The sequence below is a fragment of the Dysidea avara genome, chromosome 13 (assembly GCF_963678975.1).
Source record: "Dysidea avara chromosome 13, odDysAvar1.4, whole genome shotgun sequence".
In the NCBI taxonomy this organism is placed as follows: domain Eukaryota; kingdom Metazoa; phylum Porifera; class Demospongiae; order Dictyoceratida; family Dysideidae; genus Dysidea; species Dysidea avara.
The window spans coordinates 11440755-11467067 of NC_089284.1; the positions used below are offsets into that span (position 1 = coordinate 11440755).

At 39.4% G+C, this 26313-nt stretch overlaps 5 protein-coding genes across 6 annotated transcripts in view; 4 read left to right on the forward strand and 1 right to left on the reverse strand.

The window, feature by feature from the left end:
- The first annotated feature begins 3598 nt into the window (after positions 1–3598).
- On the forward strand, positions 3599–4308 carry LOC136242232 (uncharacterized). The gene is made up of 2 exons (XM_066033649.1): positions 3599–3697; positions 3886–4308. The coding sequence occupies exons 1-2, from the start codon at positions 3599–3601 to the stop codon at positions 4306–4308; spliced, it is 522 nt and encodes a 173-aa protein (XP_065889721.1).
- A 230-nt stretch (positions 4309–4538) lies between these two features.
- Positions 4539–5285, forward strand: LOC136242233 (uncharacterized). The gene has a single exon (XM_066033650.1). The coding sequence runs from the start codon at positions 4539–4541 to the stop codon at positions 5283–5285; it is 747 nt and encodes a 248-aa protein (XP_065889722.1).
- Positions 5286–7635: 2350 nt separating this feature from the next.
- Positions 7636–9195, forward strand: LOC136242234 (uncharacterized). The gene has a single exon (XM_066033651.1). The coding sequence runs from the start codon at positions 7636–7638 to the stop codon at positions 9193–9195; it is 1560 nt and encodes a 519-aa protein (XP_065889723.1).
- An 8-nt stretch (positions 9196–9203) lies between these two features.
- Positions 9204–11264, forward strand: LOC136242235 (uncharacterized). The gene is made up of 3 exons (XM_066033652.1): positions 9204–9369; positions 10000–10793; positions 11127–11264. Exons 1-3 carry the CDS (start codon positions 9204–9206, stop codon positions 11262–11264), a joined length of 1098 nt encoding a protein of 365 aa, XP_065889724.1.
- Positions 11265–17422: 6158 nt separating this feature from the next.
- LOC136243415 (uncharacterized) overlaps positions 17423–26313 on the reverse strand; it is a 32301-nt gene continuing 23410 nt past the window's right edge. The window contains exons 4-6 of one of the 2 annotated variants that reach the window (XM_066034924.1): positions 24443–24550; positions 18786–19132; positions 17423–17971 (exon numbers count right to left, since the gene is read on the reverse strand). In XM_066034924.1, coding sequence (XP_065890996.1) covers positions 17522–17971; positions 18786–19132; positions 24443–24550 — 905 coding nt within the window. In that variant the 3' untranslated portion in view covers positions 17423–17521. Of the gene's footprint in view, positions 17972–18416; positions 18627–18785; positions 19133–24442; positions 24551–26313 lie in introns of those variants that run through there. The other variant, XM_066034925.1, reaches the window with a different exon arrangement.

Genomic DNA, 26313 nt, shown 5'->3' on the forward strand with positions numbered 1-26313 from the left:
CTGTATTGCAGTAATGCGCGGCATATCACATCAGTGTTCAAAGACCTCCTCCCCCAAGAGGTGGCGATTAATTTCTTCATAGACTTCACCCTAGCCTCAACTTTTCCATTACTCTGTGTGTAATGTGGGGACGAGGTCTTATGGGCAAACCCCCAATGTTTGGAAAATTTACTGAAGAGGTTGGATGTGAACTGGGGGCCACCATCAGACCACACGATGTCTGGAACAGCTGTACGACAAAAGGCTTGAGTTAAAGCTTGGGTTAAGCGCTGTGTGGATGTGTTGAGCTGCATCGGGATAATGTCAGGCCAGTCGGTACAGCAATCTACTATGATGAGAAACTGCTGGCCCCCGTAGCTACAGAAGTCCATTGCAATCTCCTGGAACGGTCTTGCGGGTCTGGGTTTGGACATGATGTATTCCTTGTTATTCGATGGAAGCCGGTCTTGACACATTTTGCATGAGAGCACAACATTATCGATATCGTTATCGATTCCAGGCCAATAAATGGATAACCTAGCTCGCTCCTTGGTCCGTACTGATCCCTGATGGGACTCATGGAGGCTGATTAACACCTGGCGGCGCATTGAGGCTGGGATCAACAGGCGACAGCCATAGACAATCAACCCATCATCCACTGAAAGGTGCTCACGTGCACTCCAAAAGCACCGGCAAGACTCCGGCAGCTGGCTACGGTGATCTGGGAAGCCATGGGTGATTGTATGTTTCAGCTGTTGGTAGGCGGGGTCATGGGCCGCTGTCTCGCGTAAATCTTGAAGCCGGATGTTGTCATGTCCAACACTAGTACCTGCTCTAAGTTCTGTGATTACGGTTCTGGGTGGTGTTGATGATCAAATTCTGCGAGTGCGTCATCCAACTGGGGGTTGGAGACTGGGTTACGTGAGAGGGCATCAGGGGCACTGTTGCTTTGCCTTTAATCCATTTAGCTGTGAGGTTGTATGCCATCAAGCGAGACTTAAGGCGTTGGAGTCTGGGGTTCTCAATCTCGTCCAATCTCTTGGTATTAAGTATAGGGACTAAGGGATTGTGGTCAGTTACCACTGAGAATTGTTGAAGGCCTGCTAAGAACATGTTGCATTTTGCCACAGCCCACGCGACTGCGAGTAACTCCAGTTCTATAATGGCATAGCGGGATTCAGCATCGGACAGGAACCTAGAGCCTGCCTGAACTAAGGACCAACTTTCTCCATGCTGCTGTTGGAGTATATACCCCAGTCCCTGCCGGCTGGCATCAGTGCTAAGACGGGTTGGCTTGGTGAGGTCAAAGAAAGAGAGGGCTGGCTGTGTTGTTAGGGACTTTTTGGCCTCCAAGAATGCTGCGTCATGGCTGGGCATCCACACGAACTCGTTTTTCGTGCTTAAAAGCGGTCGAAATGGGGCCAGGAGTGAGGCAACCAAGTTAGTGCTGGATGATAATTGGTTAATTAATCCGACGAAGGAGCGGAGCTCGGTACGGTTGGTTGGAACGGGGTAGTTTGATATTGCTGATGTGATGGATGGGTCAATTTGGTAACCCTCCTCAGATAGCAAGAAGCCGGCAAAGGTGGTCTCGGTTTGAAAAAACCTGCTCTTCTCCAGGTTCAGTGCAATGTTGTTGTCAGCGCAGCATTTCAAGAATTGTTTCACGTGTGTGACATGGTTGCTAAGGTCGCCGTCGTATATTACAAAGTCGTCCACCACGCGCCTAAACCCTGACAAGCCTTTAAAGGCTTCTGTCATGCGGCGGTTGTAATGCTCCGATATCGAGGAGACCCCGTAGGGTGCTCGAAGGTACTTAAACCTCCCAAATGGGGTTATAAACGTTGTCAAGGGTTGGCTTTGTTCATCAAGGGGGCACTGGTGGTACCCTTTGAGGGCATCAATGACTGTAAAGAATTTGGCATCGCTAGCGGTGATGTCAGCCACGGGCTGAGCTGGGGTAAGTGATTGGTATCGTTCGCGGACGACGAAACGGTTAAGGTGGGATAGGTCGACACACATACGGATTATGTCTGAATACTTCTTTGGGGCAACCACAATTGGTGCACACTATTCGGTGGCTTCTGTGACTGGTGCGATAATGTGTTTTGACTGCAACAACTCGAGTTCGGCCTTCAGCTTGTCGCGATAGGCGAAGGGAACAGATCGTGGTGTGCTTACGCAGAAGGGCCTTGCATTGGCCGACAGTAATATGTGGAATTGTTCCCCTTCCATGGTTCGAATTTTCCCATCAAAAACTGTTGGAAACTCTCTTTTCAGGGCGTCCACCGACGGTGGGGCATGAGGGAGGTTGGTGGCTTTGATACTTGGGGACGAGGGGGGGCTGTTGAGGGGGACGGGAGCGGGTAGTGCGGGGGCATGACGTTTAGAGCCTTAGCGGCCTTCCAAGACATGATGACTCCATCCAAGGTTGGGAAGATGTACATGTCTTCTTTATGTTCTTTACCTGCAAGTTGGAAGTGGACACACATCTTTCCTATGGGGCACATTCTCTGGCCATTGGCTACTCGGGGTCTAAACTCTGATGGTAAGAGGTTCTCTTTGTACTCATTCAGGGGCGGTAGGATATTCTCTCCAGCAGCTGAGATATCAGCACCTGAGTCTGGGAGTATCGCAGTACAAACGGATCCGTGGATTGTACTGACCTCTACCATGATGGTTGGTGCGGGGTCGATGGTTGCCACTTGCTTGACACTGAGGACAGTCATTGATGTGGTCTCCTGATCCACTTCATCTTCCTCGGCTGTAATGGCTTTGGCAGCTGGGTACTTCTGCCGTGGATGTTTCTGTGGTGGCTGCCGACTGTGGCAGGCTCTGGCAAAGTGGCCAACCTTGAGGCAGAAACGGCAGGTCTGCTTGAATGCCGGACATTGTGCTCGCCCGCCTTGGTGTGCTTGGGCACCGCACCCTGGGCAAGACTTGAGGACTGACTGACTGGCTTGGGGTGACTTGTAGTGCGCGTGCTGCTTGATGATGCGCTGGATGGTCAGCACAGGGTTGTCGGAGATATCCTTGCGCTGCTTTTTAGCAGCTTCTTGGGCACGGCATATGGCAATGGCATTGTCGAGGGTAAGGTCTTGCTGCCGGAGCAGGTATTCCACTGTGTCACCGTCTATGAGCCCTTCGATAATCTGGTCCCTGATGCTCTTCTGAGAGCATGCCGCGGAACAGAAATTGCAGGTTTTCACCAGTTCTCGCAGGGAAACCAGGTAATCGTCAAAACTTTCCCCCGGCTGCTGCATGCGGCGACTGCGTCGCCGGCGTTCCATGGACTCATTAATGTGGCCTTCGACATGCCGTTTAAGGGCAGCTATAATTGCGCTGGAGTCGTTTCGCTCCTCCGTTGTAAGGCCAAGGTTATCTACCACCGTGAGTGTTTCGCGAGAAAAACACAAAGTTAATGCCTGTACCTTGGTGGCTGCTGGTTCTTCACTCAGTCCGGATAGGGTTGAGTAGGAGGTCCATTGGGCTGTCCACGCCGTGAAGTCGGTGCCGCGATCCACGTCGAAGTCCAACTTTGGTAGGTCGCTCAGTCGGAATACGTAAGGCATCTGGCCCGCTAGGAAGGAAACACAAGGGAGAAAGACTGTGTAACAATATGGCGTCACCTTTACGGGTGCCTCACACCGGAACCAGGTATTTGCTCCGAGGGTTAGATAGGTTACCCACACTAGAACGTGGCTGCTCGCAGCGCCATGTAGAGAACAGTCAAGAAGCGGAACACGAGGCCTTAAGGATGATCACGTGATTATATCCAATCAAACATACGCAATCTTACAACACTATCAGGCGTGATACAAGTGGGCGTGTGTGTGCAATAGTCACGTGTGTGCGTAGTGCCTATATATTGTATAAGTGTTCTGTCTCTTACATCATTCATCTCAGGATGGACAGGAGATACAGAGTCATCTCCCAAGTAGTAGCAGCCATGTCAGTATGGCTAGTCAGTCCAGTCACAGTGTCAGTCGTCTACCTAAGCTGAGTTTACCCACCTTCAGTGGTGACCCCTTGTCCTGGCAGACTTTCTGGGATTGTTTTAGTGCGGCTGTAGACTCCAGCCCTGTCCTGTCAGGAGTACAAAAGTTCAATTACTTAAGAACTCAACTTCAGGGAGAAGCTGCCAGAGTTGTGGCAGGGTTTCCACTCACAGATGGAAATTACTTACATTCAGTTGAGATTCTCAAGGAGAGATTTGGGCAACGTCAAACGATAGTAAATGCCCACATGCAAGCACTGATGAATCTACCTCCACCAAAGAACACAGTGACTGAATTAAGAGCCTTTTATGACTCCATTGAAGGCACATAAGAAGCCTACTCTCTTTAGGAACTACTCCTTAATCGTTTGGTGCTATGTTGATTCCAGTAACTCTTTGAAAATTACCTGCAGAAGTACTACGCAACTTGGCGAGAGAACAGAACAGGTCAGAGTGGACTGTTGAGAATCTCAGAGAGGCGTTATTGAGAGAGATACGAATTCTTGAACAGGGATTGTTCACACATAATACCCATTTATTAACTGATAGTTCTTCACCTAAGATGACAACATTCTCCCTATATGCTGGTGCTAAGGGTGGCAACCACACTAGATTTGATCGAGGTAAACCAATTAAGAAACTTGCATGTGTGTATTGTAAGGGCACACACACATCTAACAACTGTGATGTGGTCATTAGTACTGGGAAATGCCTGGAACACATCAAGAAGGAAGGCCTACACTTCAATTGTTTAGGTAAACACAGAGTAAGTCAGCGCACATCACAAGCTCGCTGCAAGAAATGTAACAACAAACATCACACCAGTATTTGCAACACTGACAGTACCATACCAAAACAATTACCTAGTGACCACAAGACACAGCCTAATGAAACAAAATCAAGTCCTAGTCAGGTCACCCAAGCCACTGTTCCAATTTCAGCCACAGTAGCAATGGCTAACACAGACACATCTGTGTTGTGTAACTCTGGTAACTCTGTTTGTTTACTGAAGACTGCTGTGGCTAGAGTAGTTTCTGAAGCAGGCAGCAACACTGCAAATATTTTATTTGATGAAGGTGCTCAGCGTTCTTTCACCTCCAAGAGGCTAGCGAACAATTTGCAGCTGACACCAAATAGACAAGAAAGTGTTTCTCTGGCTGCATTTGGAGCTGATACTTCTACACCACAGCATTTAGATGTAACAGATGTCACAATTGTCTGCCAAACAGGAGAGATGATACCACTGTCAGTGCTAGTAGTTCCAAAGATTGCTGCTCCCCTCCATTTTGTCACAACTTCAAAGTTATGAGAGCTTTCTATCTTAAGGACCTCACCCTAGCTCACCCAATAATGAAGGAAAACAGTCAGTTTGATATATCTCTACTAATCGGAGTTGATTACTATTGGAATATTGTCGAAGACCACATTGTTAGAGGAGATGGACCCACAGCTGTGCAGTCAAAGCTAGGCTACCTTCTATCGGGACCACTAGCTCTCTCATCCCCCTCCAAAATGGTCACAAGCATGTACATTGGCATTCACAATGACCCTGAGAATGATGACCAAACTCTTGAAAGGTTTTGGGAAATAGAATCCAGTGGAACATTACCAGCAGCAAGGCCGGAGGAGACGGTCCGGTTGGTCAGGCCTGAGCCGGACCAATAATCTGGAGTTGAACCCGAACTACTTTACTCTCATGCAATCTTTGGACGATCACATCTACATGTAGCTACGTACATTTTACAGATGTTATTGAAAATGCATGACACGAGTAGTTACCTAGTTTCTCAGCCTAACTAAAGCACAGAACTACACGTATAGTACCTCCAATTACCTTACAGTACAGCATTGCATTCGTATCGTTTTGTACAGAAATGATTGTGGGTTTACGTACAATATCACATGTGCTGACAGTTGGCATTTATCACGTGTAAGGCAGGTGCCTTCTTTGATTCTAAACCAGCACACTTATATCACAATTCAATCTTCATAAAATAATCATTAGCATTCCTTGGCTTGTCTCTCTTGGCTTCCTTTACTGGGCGAAGGGCTGGCAGTGACCGGCAAACCAGATACCTCATTCCTCGGCAAGAAGCTGCACATTCATACATTACATGGTGGCCATCTGGATGAGATGTTGAGTAGAAATCATTCCTCTTCAACTACCCACTCGTCCTGTCGAGATACCGAGCAAACTCTCAGTCTCACCCACATTGTGCCATTTTCGAATGCTGATTGGTCTCGTAACTGTCCACCAGTACATTTACGTGATGATCCGTTCACTTCATACAAACCAGTATAGTAGTATACAGCTGTGTAGCATTTTATTGTAGCTGTGTGAATTCACTGTATAGTAATTATATCCTAGTTAAAGGGGGCCATGCTGCATGGGTTCCCTGTGAAGTTTGGGGGGAAAGTTGCAATTTGCTAGCTAGTTTTACTTTAAAATTTAGCATCAATTTTAAGTTTTAAGGTTACGGAATAGTTTTAAATGCGTGGGCGGAACAAATTACCAAACCTGCTTTAAACCAAGCAGGGATAAATAATTTCAACAACTGTGTTGTGTTAGCAATACAACTAATTGTGCTTGTTTGTTTTTACTACAGAACAACGACTGTTCTTGGGTGTGTAGTCTACAATAGAGCGATGTTTTATAAAAACGCGCCGCCAAACACCAGACTAACAGATTACTGAATCCTTATAATTTCAACACAAGTGGCTAAACAACTAAAATATCTAGGTCCTGTGGAAGCGATTTTTTAAGTTACTGGTAGTATAGACGTTTTATTGAACTTTTAATAGTTTTTTCGGATGAAACAAGCTCTTTGAAGGCTTGTATCCGAGTCACTGGGGAGAAACACGCCAAAAACGCTTCCACAGGACCTAACAAATTTAATATACAGTATCACTATGCCCTAGAAATGCCAATACAACCTACAGCTTTTGCTGTATTTGGCGGCGGAAAAACATGGTAGTGACAGCTGGAACTGAGCGATGTACGGGCTGGCTTACTTGTGTTACTACAACAATTGTAGTGTTCCACCTACCTCAAACTACACTGTAGCTACATAAAAACATTAAATATGAAGGGCTTCACCTTCATTTGAAACTTTTCACGCTGCTAGACTGGTTTTATGGTCTTCTCAAAAAGAATCGATAGGCATTCAAAATTTTGAATGATTGCCCGTGACTATACCGTAACCTTAAGGCATTTTCAAACCTTTAAATTGCAAAAATTCTGCAGCTCCTGGAGGTTGCACCCCCAGACCCCCCTTAAACTTCTAATTGCTAGCTATAACTAAATGAACCATCATGCTGTGTCCCCTGTATGTCAGGTCTACAATTATACATAGTATAGAAAGTCTGAAGAACAACAGATAGACTTGAGCATATTTATATATATAGCTAGCTAGCAGTGAAATATCACTAAAATTGCATATCTGAGTGTCTAATTTTCAAAAATTTCCTGTGGGGGCATGCTCCCAGACCCCCCTAGAATGCTTGTGCTTCGTACTTCGCAGAGTGTGCTTCGCACACTGTGCAACAGCTCCTCTCTCATTGGCATGTATACGGTAGCAATTTCAACATTATAGTCAATGGCCTGACCAACTCAATTTTCCCTCCTCCGGCCCTGAGCAGTGAAACATTCTGACCAATTTATGGACACTTCCCTGAAGACAATCACATGTGAAGAAAATGGCTCCTATGTGGTTAAATTTCCCTGGAAAGAAGATCATGCTCCATTACCATCAAACTATGAAGTATGCAAACGAAGAACTAGATCACTAGTCCGCCGACTGGCTAGCACACCAGAGTTGATGATAACTTATGATCAGATCATCAAAGATCAAGAGAGGAGAGGGTTTGTGGAGAAAGTTAACTCAACATCAATTATCCCAGCACATTACATACCACACCATCATGTCAGGAAGGATTCTGTTACTACTCCAATACGTGTGGTGTATGATTGCAGCTGTCAGATGTCCAACAATCACTCAAGTCTGAATGACTGTTTAGAAGTTGGACCATCCCTAGTGAATGATCTTTGTTCTATTCTGCTACGTTTTCGGGTCCACAAGTTTGGCTTTACCACTGATATTGAGAATGCTTTCCTACATGTTAAGCTTCAAGAGGATGATCGAGACTTCACTCGCTTTTTTTGGCTGTCAACTCCAGAAAATCCAGAGAGTGAATTTGATGTTTATCGTTTTAAGGTAGTGCTGTTTGGATCAGCAAGCTCACCTTTTATGTTGAATGCCACTCATCGTTTACACCTCAGTAACCAAAACTCAGAAACAGCTGAAGACATGATCCAAAGCTTATATGTAGACAATGTAATTACTGGAGGTCCTACTGAGGAAAGTGTTGTCCAGTACTTTAGAAAGGCCAGAACTTATATGTCTGAAGCAAACTTTAATTTTAGAAGTTGGGTATCCAATAGTCCACAGTTACAAGCCATTACACACAAGGAGAGTGTTGCTGATCCTAGCCAGATGGTCAACTTATTAGGCTTACACTGGAATGTATCAACAGACCAAGTGTGCTTCATACCAAAACAGCTTAATTCTGATACTGACTCTGCAGTTACAAAGAGAAATGTTTTACAGTTTTCATCTAGAATTTTCGATCCACTTGATTTCTTGTCTCCAGTTAGTGTCCGTGCTAAACTGTTGATGCAGCAACTCTGGCAAATAAATGTTGGGTGGGATGAGCCATTAGAACCATCTATAAGAGAACAGTGGAACAACATTGCTGACAACCTACAGAAGGCAGCCCATGGTTCTATCTCAAGACGTTATTTTACTGTTGACGATGACTGCAACACTCAAGCTCAAGAAATCCATGGCTTTGCAGATGCTAGCTTAAAGGCATATGGAGCAGTAATCTACATCCAACAAGGCAATGAAGTGTCATTTGTCATGGCCAAGACACGTGTTGCTCCACTCAGCAAACTCACACTGCCTAAGCTTGAACTTATGGCTGCACTGGTTGCTACAAGACTTACAAAGTTTGTAACTGAATCACTAAATAGTTTTTATCCTCACATGCCTGTTCACTTGTGGTCTGATAGTCAGATTGTGCTCCATTGGATAGGCAGCCAGAAGAAACAGAAGCTACAGTTTGTTTCCCACCGCATACAGGAAATTACTCAGACCTTTCCATCCACAGTGTGGAACTACTGTCCAACTGGATCGGAGGCAATCCAGCAGATTTATTGACAAGGGGGATGGACAGTAATGTACTCAATGATCCTCTTTGGATACAGGGTCCCTCTTGGATTACCGAGAAGTCTAAATGGCCACAATGGAAGCAAACTGAAATTCTACATTTACAAACAGAGTTAACTAATGATGCTGATGAACCAATGTCAATTGAACAGGCACCACAGACAGGTCTACACAAGATTCTAGAAATTTCTAACTTCAGCTCATTGATGAGATTGCTATGAGTTACAGCTTACCTTCTAAGATTCACTCACAACATGAAACATCAAAATGCTCACTGGGATGGTGCACTAACTGTTCAAGAGATCAACAATGCTTTAACTAAATGGATTAAGAATTGTCAACAGACTTACTTTCACCGAGAAGTCAGACATCTACAGTCAAAATCTGCGAAGCGTTTGCCACTTGTAAGACAGCTCCGCTTATTCCTGGACAATGGCTTCCTTCAATGTGGTGGCAGAATTCATAATGCACCACTCTGTGAGTTGTCAAAATTTCCATACCTCCTGCCAACTAAACATCCGTTGACAAACTTAATCATTATCATGACTCATGTCAACCAACTCCATAGTGGAGTAAACAGTATCATCACAACTCTACGACAAAGGTACTGGATACCAAGAATTCGTCAAACTGTGAGGAACTTGTTAAGGAAGTGTGTAAATTGTCGAAAGGTCTCAGGAAGACCCTACTCTGTGCCAGAAGCGCCTCCACTGCCTAAGTCTCGAACACTATGTGCTGCACCATTTCATGTAACTGGGGTCAATTTTACATGAGCTTTGTTTGTGCGTGATTCAGGTGGGGAACAGAAGGTGTATATATGCCTATTCACTTGTGCCAACACAAGAGCTGTGCACTTAGAAGTTGTAACAGATTTAACTGAGGAGAAGTTCCTTCAGGCATTCCGTAGGTTTGTTGGCCACAAGTCCCTTCCCCAATTGATGATTTCAGATAATGCTTCCACCTTTCAATCAGCTGCCAAAGAGATTGAGAAGATGCTTAACTCTCCTACCCTGAATGAACAACTGAATAAGCGAGGAACAGTCTGGCATTTCATACCCAAAAGGGCACTGTGGTATGGTGGTTTTTGGGAAAGACTCATTGGGTTTACAAAGACCACATTAAAGAAGGTACTTGGGAGGACATTCATCTCCCTAATTGCCTTGCAGACCATTGTAGTTGAAGTAGAAGCCATTCTGAATGACCGTCCCATTACATATACTTCAACCGACCTGACCGATCCAGAACCACTATGCCCATCACATTTACTGTACGGAAGAAGGATTGTTTCACTACCATATCCACAAGTTAGTGCAGAAGACATTACAGACCCAGATTACATGACTGCTCCAATAATCCGAGAAGCTTTTACCCATCAGTTACAGATTCTTCAACACTTTCAAGGTCGCTGGAAACAAGAGTATCTAACTGCTCTAAGAGAGTTTTACAAGGTAAAGGGGACGTGTGCCCCTCAAGCAATTAAGGTTGGAGATGTTGTCCTCATACATGATAACTTACCTAGGAGAAGTTGGAAGATGGCAGTGATCACAGAATTGATTAAGGGGAATGATGGGTATGTTCGGGCTGCAGAGGTGAGAACCAAAAAATGGAAGAACAAATCGACCAATATGTAAGCTTTATCCACTGGAGATATCAACCGATGAAGATCCACTGCACTACATCTTACCACATGTATCTACCACAGCACACCAAAATAGTTATTTTTCAAGAACAATTAATGATTGGAACTCCTTACCAGTAGATCTTGTTGAAGTTGCAGATGCTGACATTTTTAGAACTGGACTAAAATCATTATTGTAATTGTGTTACATGTATTCGGGCAAATCTGAGCACACCAGCAGGGCTGACTGCTCAGTAATAATAATAATAATAATAATCAAGATGACACTACCACTAAACTTAAGAATGATACCGATGAACGTTCACCACTAATGTTTGGGATGCAACGACCAATCAGAAGCTCCGCTACTAAGGCAAAGGACAAAATATTTCAATGGAGCAAGGAAATTATTGGCCCTCCCCCGGAGGATGTCGAGAATTGACGTCAGTACAATTGTATATAGACTATTACGTAATTGTAAACAGTTACGTGCAAGTCGCGTGCAGCAATATGATTGGCTGTAACCATGTTGTAGAGTGGGTTGTTATGTATCTTAAAAGTTGTAGCTAAAGAAACGCTCTCTACTTAGTTGTTTGGCTTACCGCTTCATAATACTATCACACACCCCAGGCATCATTAATGAGACAAGATAGTACATTAAATCTTCAGTCCATTTATTTAGTGAATACACAAGCTGCTTCATACTCACACGTTAATCAGTTTCGCTGAATCAAATACTGTCGGGTAGCTCTGTGCTGTGCCTTAAAACGCGAGACGCCATTGACAAATCAGTTATTATTATTATTATTATTGTTACTGAGCAGACAGCACAGCTGATATGCTCAGGAAAAAAAAAAAAGCAATCATAAAATGAATTTAGCTACGTAGTTACAAAGATTACAGTTATTGGGTTCCATACAATGTTTGCAGTTCCGCTGAAAAAGAGTCAATATTGTTGCTCTCAATGATGGAAGATGGTAAGTTGTTCCAATCCTTAATTGATCTGGGGAAAAAGCTCTGTTGGTATGAATAGGTAGATGAATTTGGTAGAATAAAACGATGTGGGTGATATAGTCTGGTGGATCTTGTCATTGAAATAAAATGAGGAGGAATTGACAGTGAATAATCTTGATGTATAATTTTAAAAAGTGCTTGTAATCTGGATATTTTACGTCTCAGCTGAAGGCTTGGCCAAGAAAGATGCTGTAACATAGCTGTGACTGAACTGAATCGATTGAAATCATTTAGGACCCATCTAGCTGCCCTACGCTGTACTTTCTCTAGCTGTTGAATACAGTTGAGGCAGGCTGTGAAAAACCACCTTTCCCCTAAAACCATTTCGCCCTTCTTTTCTGCTGTCAACCTGGCGGAGAACACGACATTGAGGCCCTGCGAACCAAGTCTCTGTCTATGGACTCTTCGATGAACTCCGAGTCTTGACGAAGTTAATATCCGGTGTTACATGCGCAACATTATCCGGAAAAGTAATGCGTGAAAATTTTCCAAGTCGAAAGTGTGCCCCAAAAAAAAATTCGCCCGACCTGGTCCGTAAAATAGACACCCCCGTGTTTACGTGCCAATTAACGCAAACTTATTCCCTCGCTCAGGCTCACGATATGATTTAGAAACTGGGGCTCGCAGCATCTGTTTCACCAAGAATACGTGTCCGTTTTCGATAGTATAATGACCACCATATAATGTACCATTCATGGAAACATCGAAGTGCTATAAACAGCATCCCTGATGCTGCTGCCCAGTTTTATTTAAAAACCTGAAAAATCCCGAAAAACTAAAATGCGCGCTACAGAGACAGCAAGGGGAATCAGATCAGTGGCGGATCTAGATGAATTTCTGGGGTTTCTATCCTTTTTTAATTTACCTCAGTTGCAGTCTAAAAGCACAAACATTGTTTCACTGACAATTCTGTGTCATATTAAACAACTATAGCTATACTGTGCACTGGTATTTCAGTAGCACGCATGCAGCTATACACTTAGCTACTATTAAACCCTCAGCAACGCTTCACTTTTCATCTCCCACTACATTAAAAACGATCGAGATACTCTAATAGAGCAGTCAAGTAACTACTCTAATAGAGCAATCAAAGCTACAGCTTACAGTCACCTATAGTTATAGCTATAGTATTTACAGTTTAAAGCATTGGATTTATTGTATTTGCTAACTAAAAGTATCCTAAAATCTAATTTAATTCAGAGCTTCTAAAATCTCAAAACTTTCTGGAGAAATGTCACCACATGACTTATTCAGCTATACCAACTTTCAGAAACTCCCTTTTAAAAATCCTAGATCCGCCACTGAATCACCGTATTATTACCCTACGGTTTTGATGTAGACTTGGGTAGGATTGATCACCCAGAGTTGTAGGAGAAACTATAGAGTTTGATGTTTTCATTGCCAACCCTAATGTACTACATTGAGTTTTGTGTATAATGCAATTCTCAGTTTAAATCTTATGATAGTCTCTTAGCCAGCCACACATATGGTATGCTCACTACTCAATACAGACTCTACAAAAAAAGGATTCACAATGAACTACATACGTATAGAGCTATAACACAAATTATTCAAACTTTAGGAATGTCAAAGATGAGTCATGAGTCAAGATATCTCAATGCTGGTTGTTCTGATTATAAAGGCTGGTCTATATTGCTTGTGTACTGTTGTACTTTTGTGTGGTCATTATTGTTGTGCAATATTTTGTGCTCTTGTATGGAAGGAGAATGGCTATGCCAAATATTTGAGCTAAAATTAAATCAATCACATTCTTCCTGTATCCCCTGATAGCACTACATCATAAAATTCATAATGACAATAATATTGGTGTGGTACAATAATTCAAATGTTGTAGCCATATAATACAAGACTGCATTCTTCCAGGTCAGGCAAGTGTGGGATTATGCATGCTGTGGGTATATAAAACTCCACTTGTACTCCTTTCCTAACTTGAAATTTAATACAAAAAACGGTGCAATTGATATCTGCCTTCGTTGATGTCATTTATTAAGGTTACGGAATAGTTTAAAATGCGTGGGCGGAACAAATTACAAAACCTGCTTTAAACCAAGCAGGGATAAGTAATTTCAACAACTGTGTTGTGTTAGCAATACAACTAATTGTGCTTGTTTGTTTTTACTACAGAACAACAACTGTTCTTGGGTGTGTGGTCCACAATAGAGCGATGTTTTATAAAAACGCGCCGCCAAAAACCAGACTAACAGATTGCTGAATCCTTATAATTTCAACACAAGTGACTAAACAACTAAAATATCTAGGTCCTGCGGAAGCGATTTTTTAAGTTACTGGTAGTATAGACGTTTTATTGAACTTTTAGTAGTTTTTTCGAGTGAAACAAGCTCTTTGAAGGCTTGTATCTGAGTCACTGGGAAGAAACACGCCAAAAACGCTTCCACAGGACCTAATAAATTTAATATACAGTATCACTATGCCCCAGAAATGCCAATAGAGCCTACAGCTTTTGCTGTATTTGGCGGCGGAAAAACATGGTAGTGACAGCTGGAACTGAGCGATGTACGGGCTGGCTTACTTGTGTTACTACAACAAATTGTAGTGTTCCACCTGTCTCAAACTACACTGTAGCTACATAAAAACATTAAATATGAAGGGCTTCACCTTCATTTAAAACTTTTCACGCTGCTAGATTGGTTTCATGGGCTTCTCAAAAAGTATCGATAGGCATTCAAAATTTTGAATGATTACCCTTGACTATACCGTAACCTTAAATTAAATTTAATACTTGAATTAATTATTTTCTAAATTTTCTGAAATGATTGCCCTATGCGGCTTTAAGGGTTAAAGAGATGGTCTTTATAAAAAGTGACCATGAAGTGGTGTTATTAATTTAAGGTGATTGAGTATGCTATAGCCATCTTTGGAATCTAATTACAATGTGGTCTTTTTACGGAAGTGGTACCAGTCTTTGTAAGAAGGTGGTCTTTAAGAGGTGGTCACTAAGGAAGGATTTTATGCTAGAATATATCTACATGAAGATATGACAATTTCATAACATAAGATGGCCATTAATGCATACTTTTTGTAGCTATCAAAACCATGCATGTATAAATATGTATGGAGCCTTTGTCCAATGGCAACTAATTATACAGATACATATACATCTTATTATGCCACTATAATGTCAGTTTATATAGCCAGCGCTTCAATTCTGGTATCTAACTCAGCAGGGTCTCTTCCATTAAGCAAGGTACCAGGGATATCCTTCTCCACAGTAACGTCGAGCTGAGAAACCGTAGGAACATTCATCAGTGATACCATAGTTACACCCTCTTGCCCTATTTTCTAATTATTTGTTTATAGTGGCATAATGTAATAAAATTAAATATACAATCTAAAACTACACTTTCACGTTGAGAAATTTTTGTATTGAAAATAAAATTAACTACTAGATAATCAGCTTTGATGAATATGGTGCTATAGCTACAGTTAGCTACATAAATTATTGTGTAGGTGTAGTAATTTTGAGTGCATTGTAGCTTAATCCTAAAAATAACATTGATGATATAGCCAGCACTTAAAATTGAAATTTAGCCAACCAAACATGTCACGCGAAATTGGTATTGTTATTGCAAACTTTTTTTGTCACACTTACAAGAAGTATCTACTGTATTGATAATGTAGCATGTTTCTTAGCTAGAAAAGCCACACAAATGGTTGAAAGAAGGGCTCTTGGAACCATAATTTATCGATATCAATTCATGTATTAGAAATTAGAATACAGACTGAGGTGTTAGGGTTGAATGGGTTCAACTGTTCTGTGGGATCACAAGATGTTTGATGAAGTATGACCAACCTCCTCCAGTTTTCTTTGTGTATTTATTTTATTAGTAGAATATCTTTTACAATACGAATCTTAATAAAGTTTGGAATTCTTACTAAATCTGCAATGTATGTTTATGGCTGTCTAAAATTTTGTGCATCTTTCCCAGCACCTTTTAAAGTTTTCAGCAATGTGAAAGATTAAGTATTGTCTCTAGTTCAAAGTAGTCTTTCCAGCCAGCCTGTAATTTTTTTCTTTTGTTGTTTGGTCAGGAAAAAAGATTTGGGATTTGGTGACCAAATGACAAAAGAAAAGATACAGGCTGGCTGACGAGACTAAGTTTAAAGATGCAAGTTAAAACTAGTTTAGTGAACATTGTATCATGACAATCTATTCTGAAGTGGTGGTGGCTCTGTGGCACTTAATATGCTACATGGTTATATACAGTATGCAGATAGGAAAGGTTTGCAGACCAGTGCAAAGCAAATTAACTTATGTCATAATGTCAGATCAACGAAGACTAGTTATAATCTTCTCTGCAGTTAAGCATACTGTATTTGTATAGCTATTGAATAATGTTGCCCTATTAGACTGTATGTTTAATAGTATAATACATAGCTACACACAGGCATGGCCATCATTGGTTCTTTAATGATGCAGGAGTTTATGGCTTTCGAGGTTAGTTGGCTGTGTCTTTCTCTTTGTACTGAGTTCCTTAGTGCACTGTGTCATACTTTTACAGCATTCTTTCACTCTGTAGCTTCAGTCTCTCAACGTGTATGCATGTGTCCACTGTACTTATAATTAGTCATCAATCAACACAAATCACTCGAGTTGTTTGAACGATGCCATAGGACTTTACGGGCTCATATTTCACAGGATATAACATAGTTCAACACTCTCCCTACACCATTATAAACTCTTGATATTACTGAATATGTCCATCACTTTTATGCGATTGGATTTACAAAAAGGCACCTTTTCCACACATTTTACATACCAGCAAACAAAGTGTCATAACTGTTGACCCCTTATAGTGATAAGTTGCTCTTTGCGTCAAAATGTAGCCAAATACTGTAGCTTGACTCATGGAAAATTTCAGATGATTATACACAATGATTACAACGTTATGAAGTTGTAAAGTTAGGTCAAATTTTGTGTGTGAAAAGGTTCCTTTTTGCAAATTTGGCCACATATTATAGTTATTGTTCAACATGTTGTAACCATGTATGTGTGAATATTGTTAAAATGGACCACATAGTGAAGGAGACATTGACCGTGCAACCTTAAAAGAGAACTTTCCATTTAGTCAGTTTTTATAATTAGCCCTGTGAGCATTATAATTTAGCCAAAAACACTTTCAACAACTACAGCTAGCTATCTTTATAGCTATGGCTTATATGATGGTTGGTCTGCAAGTCTGTTTGTCATATGGATTGTCCATACTTAACCTGTATTATAGTATTTACATTAATGTGGCAAACACAAGTCTATGGCAATAGTGACAGTGGTGTACTGATAAGAGATTTTGCCGATTATCTGATTAGCCGATACAGAAAATCATATAATGGCCGATACTGATAACCGATCTGATGTTTATGTTTACCAAAATTTCACACATATTTTGTAAAACTGCCACTTTTAAACTTCTTTTTTGTTTTATTTTTATGAAAACAATACTATCAGGATCAGTAAAATTAATTGGCTAAATAATCTGCTAATAATTACCGATACCGACATTGCTGCCAATAAACCATTTTCGATTATTTACCGATTAATTGGTGCATCACTATATATATGGCAGCATAAACTTACAAATACATAAATGTAAATATATACAATATATACCATTACAAGTTTGATTGTGCAAAAAATTATAGATTCTTCTACACACTGTTTGTAGAGGAGTGAGTTGGTTTGGATGGACTGTTGCTTGTGAAGGTGAATTTGGTAGATATTCCATACAGACAGTATACTTTAGATGAAACTTTATATAGTATAATTTTTATGTCCTGAATTTGTACAGCAAATATAAGGTTTATCCAGTTGATCAAACCAATCATACCAAAAATTGCAGATGTTAACTCTGAGGATTCATACTTGTAATATTCTTCTTGAAAAACATAGCAAGCAGGATCATCACCATGCAACTGGCATATAAAATATGCAAATAGGTTTTCACGAAATGGTCTTGCATTGCTAACACCTTTTCCCACAAAAACGATAGTAGTTGATAGGAAAATGGCATAAAAAGCTAGCAGAATCATTGTTTTAACCTCTGGTGCTCTAATTATACATCTCCTTCCAGTAATTGCAATGTTGAGACATATATTCCTCTATAAAAGTATAGTTACACATACACCTTAATAGCATTACCCAAAAAGGAAATACACTGTACACACATGTGTAGCCATTTTAGACGTATTTAAGGAAGTATGTGTAATGCAGATTATAACCACACTTCAAAGAATTTTACAGGATTGTATGGTAGTTATTGCCTGAGCTATAACTACGGAAGATGCTAAAAATAAGCAGCTAGTGACACTACAGAAGAGTAGGATAGAAGCCAAATATCACAGTAGCCATAATTATTGATATTTATCCTTGATTAGACTACAGTATAGAGGTCTGCTCTGGTGTGAGTACAGGCTAAAGAGATGCAATCTATACAACAATGCAATTGATTACCTATAACAAATATGTAAAAACATGCAGACCTAATTAAATGGTCATAACCAGGTATGTATTTAATCATGCACTCTCAGCAATAATCAATTTATTGCTGGTTAGCCCATGTTAAAATTATACAAATAATTTTGAAGCTGGTCAATATAAACTCTTGGCTATATGAGCCAAGGATTTCAAATATGTAAGTTGTGACGTATACACTAATACATTCTAAATACTGATTGTGATCAGAAGTTTGAATGTCAACATTGTTTACTACTTTTTCATATTATGATCTAAGTAGAGTCTCTCAAACAAGATGCCCTGAAAAAGGGACACTTTGATAACTAGGGCACTTGTTCATGGTCCTTTTGCATGTAGTGTACACACATTTAAACCAGAACATCTTTCTAATAATATGTGGACATTGCAGAATACTTCTGGAAGAGATTAGTTTTGTTACATTATACATTGACAGCTCACCTTAAACAAGGTCCAAACTACTGTCACAATTAAATTCAGTCCAATAACTGTAACAAGCACAACAGGAATGGTCATGCTATAAAACACTGATATTTGAGTTGCAGGTGTACACAGTAATGGCGGATAAAATATCAAGTTATAGTTAATGTTTGTGGCCAACACAACAGCTGGACACAGAGCACTAATGAAAATAGATCCTACAACTTCGGCAATATGTAATCGTTGACTCCATTTCTTAGTTTTGAGAAAACGTGATCTGATGGGGAACACAATGCTGAGATAAACGTGGAATAGATGAAGCAGCCAGAACGAACTCATTAGCATCAAGCAAAATTGAAATACACCACCTGCAAACAATAATCAGATAATGATAACAAAAAAAATATAGTAGTAGTCACATAATAAGGATCTGGGCATTGCTAACTAAAAACAAATGTTCTGTTTCATCCATAATGCATGCCGCAGGACACATACTTCAGGTGTAGTTTAGGCTTGCGCCAATTATTCCGGCATAATTTTGAGCATCATAGGTTAACAAAAGCATCAAGCATTAGGGCACTCCAAATGAGACTGTAGTTTCCTGTCCTGATGTTTTCATTATTCGGTGTGGGCGGGAGGTTTATTATCATTATTCATTATATTAAAGATGTGACTGCTCTATTAGAGTATTTTGATCTTCACTAGAGGATTCAAGGTCATGAAATAGCTTCTTCGCAAGCTAGCAACCACCAGAATCATTCATTTTAGGTTTCATTGTGTTTTTAGCAGTGCAAAATAAAAGGCCTCATGAGAAGTTTCCAGAAAGCAACACAGGAAGTGGTTTTGGAAAAATAATGATAGTAGGGTCATTCCATGTCAAATCAACAAGGAATTTGGGGTCACCTCTCGGATTTTGACGAAACTTGGTGTGTTTGTAGTACCTGTGGTGCTTATCACTCATGCAAATTTTTAGCTCCATACATTCCATAGTTTCTGATTTATGACCACAAATATTTTGAATATTTCATGAAAATTTGGTCCATCTCTAGTTATAAAATTGACTGCAACTTTGTACTGTGTAAATATTTTTAAATACAATTTTCACTGATGGAAGACTGTTGATTTACCTTTCCAGTGATCCCTAAATTATGGGATATCCACTTAATTATGGTTCAAAACTACTTCATTGAAAACTTTAATCCTTTATATTTTGAAAAATGCTGCTTGAAATTTTTCAAATTCTTTTGTGAATAATGATTGGGTCATAATCTATGTTTGATAAATGTTTGTGATGGGACCACAATGGGCTCAATAGATATAATGAATTATGTTGTGGTATGCGGTGGAATTTGCAGGCTATCATTGCTGTATTGGAGTGTACACCTCCAATAACCACTCACAACAAAGCCATGCCAAGTTTGTCTTACAGAATGAGGGTGTCTAGGTACATTGCAACCTGTATTAGTGACCACCTGTATTGAAAGGCCATCTATGTGCTGCAGTTAAGTTATACTTCTTTAATGTATAGCACCAAAGCATCAACCCTTTCTAGCAAATCCAAAAATGGTCCTTATTAGACAGGTTGACTATAAATTATAGATCTGATCACCATGTGTCCATAAACATCATGTAAATGTTGTACCATCTCTTCACAAGTACCTTCTTTATTAAGTTGAATCCCACTGTAGTGGACTTAGCCATATTTAAGTTCCATATGTGTCTGCATGTTAGAGTTAAATCACCGCCGTGCGTGTGTACGGAAAATACAGTATGAGGGGGTGTGTCAAGAGGCTAATACAACACGAGGTGAAGCCGAGTGCTGTATTTACCTCGAGACACCCCCCACAAGTACTGTATTTTTCGTACACACAAGCAAGGCGGTGCTTTAAGTGTTATATTGTACTTCCTGGTCGTCTGGCTCAGAGCGATTTTCTCTAGTACTCAAACCACTGCGATTTTCGGTGATACGGATATCAGTAAGTGTTCATATAATCTATTTCTAGTCGTAGAATGAACTAATAGGATTAGTTTGGCTAGTTTTAGCGATTTACAATGTCTCGCATGTGATCAATAGTGCTGTCTTAGTGGAGTCGTGTTTTAAAAGCTTTGTGATCAGACGATCAGTAAGTATTTATACAATCTATTTCTAGCCGTAGAACGAACTTATAGGATTATTTTGGCTGGTTTTAGCGATTTACAGTGTGTTGTTTATGTAACATTCCTTAAATAAATTCTCCACATAACTGTACTATATTTTCCCAAGTGTGTTGTATTTGCCCAATTAGCTGCATAACTTACTGTATGACTCATACAGTAGTTATGCAGCTGATTAGTACTGTATGGACAATACAATACGCGACATCGCTTTGATCCTCCCACGCAAAGTACAATATAGGTACATACAACAGAACTCCTCAGAAGGGATACCTGGATACCTTGATAACCAGGACACCTGTTTATACACTGTACTCCCACTCTAGCAGTGCACATAACATTTAGACCAAGACACTTCTGTGGCTTCTGTAATATCAGCACTTTATTATGGTTCTAGCAATGGAGGGGTTTACCATATACATGCATTAATTGTACCTCAATGTGTGAAAGTAATTGCTACATTACTTTATATTCACAACCACTTTGAAGATCAAGTCATAAATTCATACACATACTCACATAGGAAGTAAACATGTTGACCACATATTTAACATTTACCTGTACTGATCTTCAAAACGTGAACACAAAATACTTTGAAAAACTTTAGTAATTACAGTACTATAAATCATGCATTGAGGTGCAAGCAAGTGTTAATAATATAAAAACTCTTGGTACAAGTACTGCATTTACTGTATATAGTGTAACTCTTCTATTCCCTGGACCATGTTAATTTTTGAGAAAACAGACTTGTCTTGGGTCCAAAATGTATGTACAATTATAAAGTAAGATCATGAGGCTATCAAGGTACTCAGATATCCTTTTTGAGGAGGTCTATGCAGCCATGTACGTAACTTGAATAGTGTAGAGTGGGGATTGTATGTAAGTGCACTATGGCAAGATTTTACTTAATAAATAAAGTATAACTGAAGAGATGGTACAACATTAATGTGCATGATGATCTCATTTATAGTCAACCTGTAATAAGGACCATTTTTGGATTTGCTAGAAAAGATTGATACTTTGGTGCTATACATTAAGATCCAATTAAAGTATAAATTAGCTGCAGCTTATAGATGGTCTTTCAATACAGGTGGCCATTAATATAGGTTGCAATGTACCTAGACACCTTCACTCTGTAAGACAAACTTGGCATGGCTTTGTTGTGAGTGGTTATTGGAGGTGTACACTCCAATACAGCAATAATAGACAACAAATTCCACCACATACCACAACATAATTCATTATATCTCTTGAGCCCATTGTGGTCCCACCACGAAAATTTTATCAAACATAGACTATGACCCAATCATTATTCACAAAAAACATTGAAAAATTCCAAGCAGCATTTTTCAAAATATAAAGGATTAAAGTTTTCAATGAAGTAGTTTTGAACCATAATTAAGTGGATATCCCATAATTTAAGGATCACTGGAAAGGTCAATCAACAGTCTTCCATCAGTGAAAATTGTATTTAAAAATATTTACACAGTACAAAGTTGCAGTTGATTTTGTAACTATAGATGGACCAAATTTTCATGAAATATTCAAAATATTTGTGGTCATAAATCAGAAACTATGGAATGTATGGAGCTAAAAATTTGCATGAGTGATAAGCACCACAGGTACTACAAACACACCAAATTTCATGAAAATCCAAGAGATGACCCTAAATTCCTTGTTGATTTGACATGGAATGACCCAGTAATTACATGTAATGTGGGTGCCCTGACATGATGTGGGTGGAGGACAGGAAACTACAGTCTCATTTGGAGTGGCCTTATGCCAGCATGTTAAATAGGACAATGTTCAAGAATTTTAATTAAAATGTGCAATGCACGCACCAAAAATACTGCACAACATGAACACACCACACATTATTACTGCATTTCATATCAAAAACCTTGCAGTGTTATTATTTTTACTATTTCTTGACTGATTTTTCACACTTTATGGAAATAATATCAAGATACTCTAATAGAGCAGTCACTTACTCTAATACAGCAGTCAGGAAATGCAGACATACTCTAATAAAACAGTTAATTCTCCAGCATAATCTTGATTTTGAGAGCATAATATGTAGGTTGGATTTTTGAGCACTGCTCAAAAGCATAATAAGCAATTTTCAAAGCATAATTGGCTCAAGCCTAGTGTAGTTATGAGTATATATAGTTACTGTATCAGTTAAAAATCAATTATGTATAGGCATAGACCCTCAGTTAGCAATATAGGATAGCATTGCTATTGTCACTGCTTGTGGATCATTGTTAACAACCTTACTTTGCCTAGTGACCTAAACTTCAATGCATTTACAAAGCAAACTTAGCCATTATTTATATTCGTGATTTTTATGCAGCTCTGAGTGACTAGTATCAGCTCAGCATCTTCTCACAGAGGCTTCTTGTGGTGATAATGTAACTAGTCACTAATCATAATTCTGCATGCTATATACAACAATTTGTTTTGCTAATAGCTATTAATTTACCCATATGTTCATTATATAAACTACACAAATATTTACACATGAACACTGTAAAAATGTAATTCAGGCTACATATAAATGCAATGCATGCATAGATTTTACTTAAGTATGAAACACATTTGTGACTGAAATTGTGAAAAGGGGTCTTCCACACACATCCAATTTATGAAGTTTGATAATTCATAATTTGAAATTGGAAACAGCTGTTGATTTGAAATGTGACCCATGTTGGAAAACCATCCTTTTTGGCACATTGGTCAATTTTCTCTTTGGTAGCTAAAATGAGGAAATAGGTGTTTATCTATCTTGTGTCAAAAATTTCTGCTAGATATCTTGAAGGGTTCCAGAGATATGGTCAATTTACTGTCTAATACATTACAAAGTAACTTTTCATATTGATGCATCGAATTCTGTGAGTGATTAAGCATGACAAGTTGTGACAAATCACTTTTTTTACAAATAATTCCATTCCTACTGTCTAAAAATATAATAAAGAGACTTCTATAGTTAAATCAAGTGTTCCTGGTCCTTTTCTTCAATTAAATGCCATGTATCATTGTCTAAGACTTAGTTTTAAACATTCTAACACCTGAAAAAATCACCTCATTTGTAAGTTAATTGTTATCCCATGCATGGTGAAATCACTACATGGTGTGATAAATTCATCCATATCTCCTAGCAGAAAGAAGCTTTGGGTGTGAATTTCACAGGAAGAAGGCTTAATAGTTGAAATTAATTTTAAAAGATTGCTGAAATTTTCAGTTGAGTTTTCCTACAAATTTTGCATGTGCCCAAAAGGATGGTTTTCCAAAATCGGGTCACAAATTTGGTCAGTAGTGAGTTCCAAAATTGGTCAATGGATGAAGGAAATTTCAGGATTTTACCTTTCTTGAATACTAAGTTATGGTCTTCCAAGTTCATAGAATTGGATGTGTGTGGACAACTCCTTTTTGCAAATCCGGTCACATTTATTGTTAGTAAAGGACAGTAAACTATAATTATACAGATTATTATCACAAAATATGAAATATATTGCTAAACATACCAGATATGTTACAAAATACAGTTGGTTCTTCAATGGCTTGAGTTAATACTTCATGTGAACAATACAAATCCTTGTTGTGATCAATGTGGGATATTATTACAAAGATTGCTGCAAAAGTATTAATTGTATACAGTAATTATAGAATTACAAAATATTTCATCAATTACAAAATACAAATTACTACGATTCAATTGTGTATGTAGTAGCAAAGCAAAACCCACAATAAATATTAGTTTAGTACACCATCAATTAATTCCAGTTAGGTACCTTTGATTACTAGTATCTACCACTGATAATTCTGCTAATGCTATGTAGGTGAACTTCTCACTACTCCATATCCTCCAGGTATAGCTATATACTCATTTTTTACAGAAATTTGGTATTGATAAGCTAGTAAGGGATTATTACTATGAAAGCATGGGCTTATTTCCTGAGACACAAATTTACTCCTCACTGGACTATAAGCAATAACCAGCATGTCTAATGTATCTAATAAAAAAACAGCCAAACTGAAAAAAAGGGTGCAGCTCCCAAAAAAAGCCAGGATGTGAAATCAAAGGTGGCAGCCAAGAAATGACTGTAATGGTAGGTTAATGGTAAAAAATTTTAATGATGACAATTCAGGTGAATTTGTGTTTCCTTCTCAAAGGTGGTGGTCAAGAAATGACTGTGATGGGAGAAGGCAACACAAATTCACATGAATTGTCGTTATTAAAATTTTTGTCATTAACCTACCATCACAGTCATTTCTTGGCTGCCACCTTTGATTTCACATCTTTTTTTCACCCTGGCTTTTTTGGGGGCTGCACCCTTTTTTCACAGCTTGGTTGTTTTTGATTAGACACCACTTCTTTTTGAATTTGTGTACTCCAAAGCCAGCCTGTGGCCAGCTTTGGAGTTTCTTTTACTTGTCTTTTTCTTTACCGCAGAAAAGGGGGAGACATCAGTAGCTGAATTCTGTGAATATTTTTTATAATGATGCATTTTTTTACAAAATTTAATAATGTATTAAAATTATCACATGTCCTCTCTCCTACAGGTAGACCAGAAATCTCTACAAGATAATTTGTTTGTAGCTGAACTCTCTACAGAGTGACTTCCAATGTAGCTGGACTCTCCTCATGCTGATTTGTTGTGGCTGAACTGTATACAAGGTGACTTGTTTGTAGATGAACTCTCCACAGGATAATTAATGTGCTTGTAGCTGAACCCTCCAGGGTGATTAAACTGTAACTTGTTTGTAGCTGAACTCTCTAAAGAGTGACTTTTTTGTAGCAGAAATTTCTTCAGGGTAACCTGAATTCTCCACAGGTTCGTAGCTGAACATGCAGGGTGATTTGTTAATAGCTGAACACTCTACAGGGTGACTTGTTTAATGATACTGTACTCTCCACAGGATAATTTTTTTTGTAGCTAAACTTTCCACAGAGTGATTTGTTTGCAGTTGAATTCTTTACCTGGTGACTTGTTTGCATGTACATGAATACTCTACAGGGTGACTTGGTTGCAGCTGAACTCTCTCTTGGTTGACTTTTAAAACTGAACTCTACAGGTGGCTTGCTTGTGGCTGAACTCCCTAGAGAGTGATTTGTTTGTAGCTGAACTCTCTACATTGTGACTTGTTTATTACTGAACTCTTTACAAGGTGATTTGTTTGTAGTTGAACTCTCTACACGGCGACTAGTTTGTAGCTGAGCACTCTACTGGGTGATATTTTTAGTTGAATTCTACAAGTGAATTGTTTGTGGCTCACCTCTCCAAAAGGTGACTTGTTTTGATTATGATTATGATGTGATTTGGGTTGAGGCTTAGAAGCCTGTACACCCATTGAATTACATACTTATACACACATAAATAGATGCAATAAACAA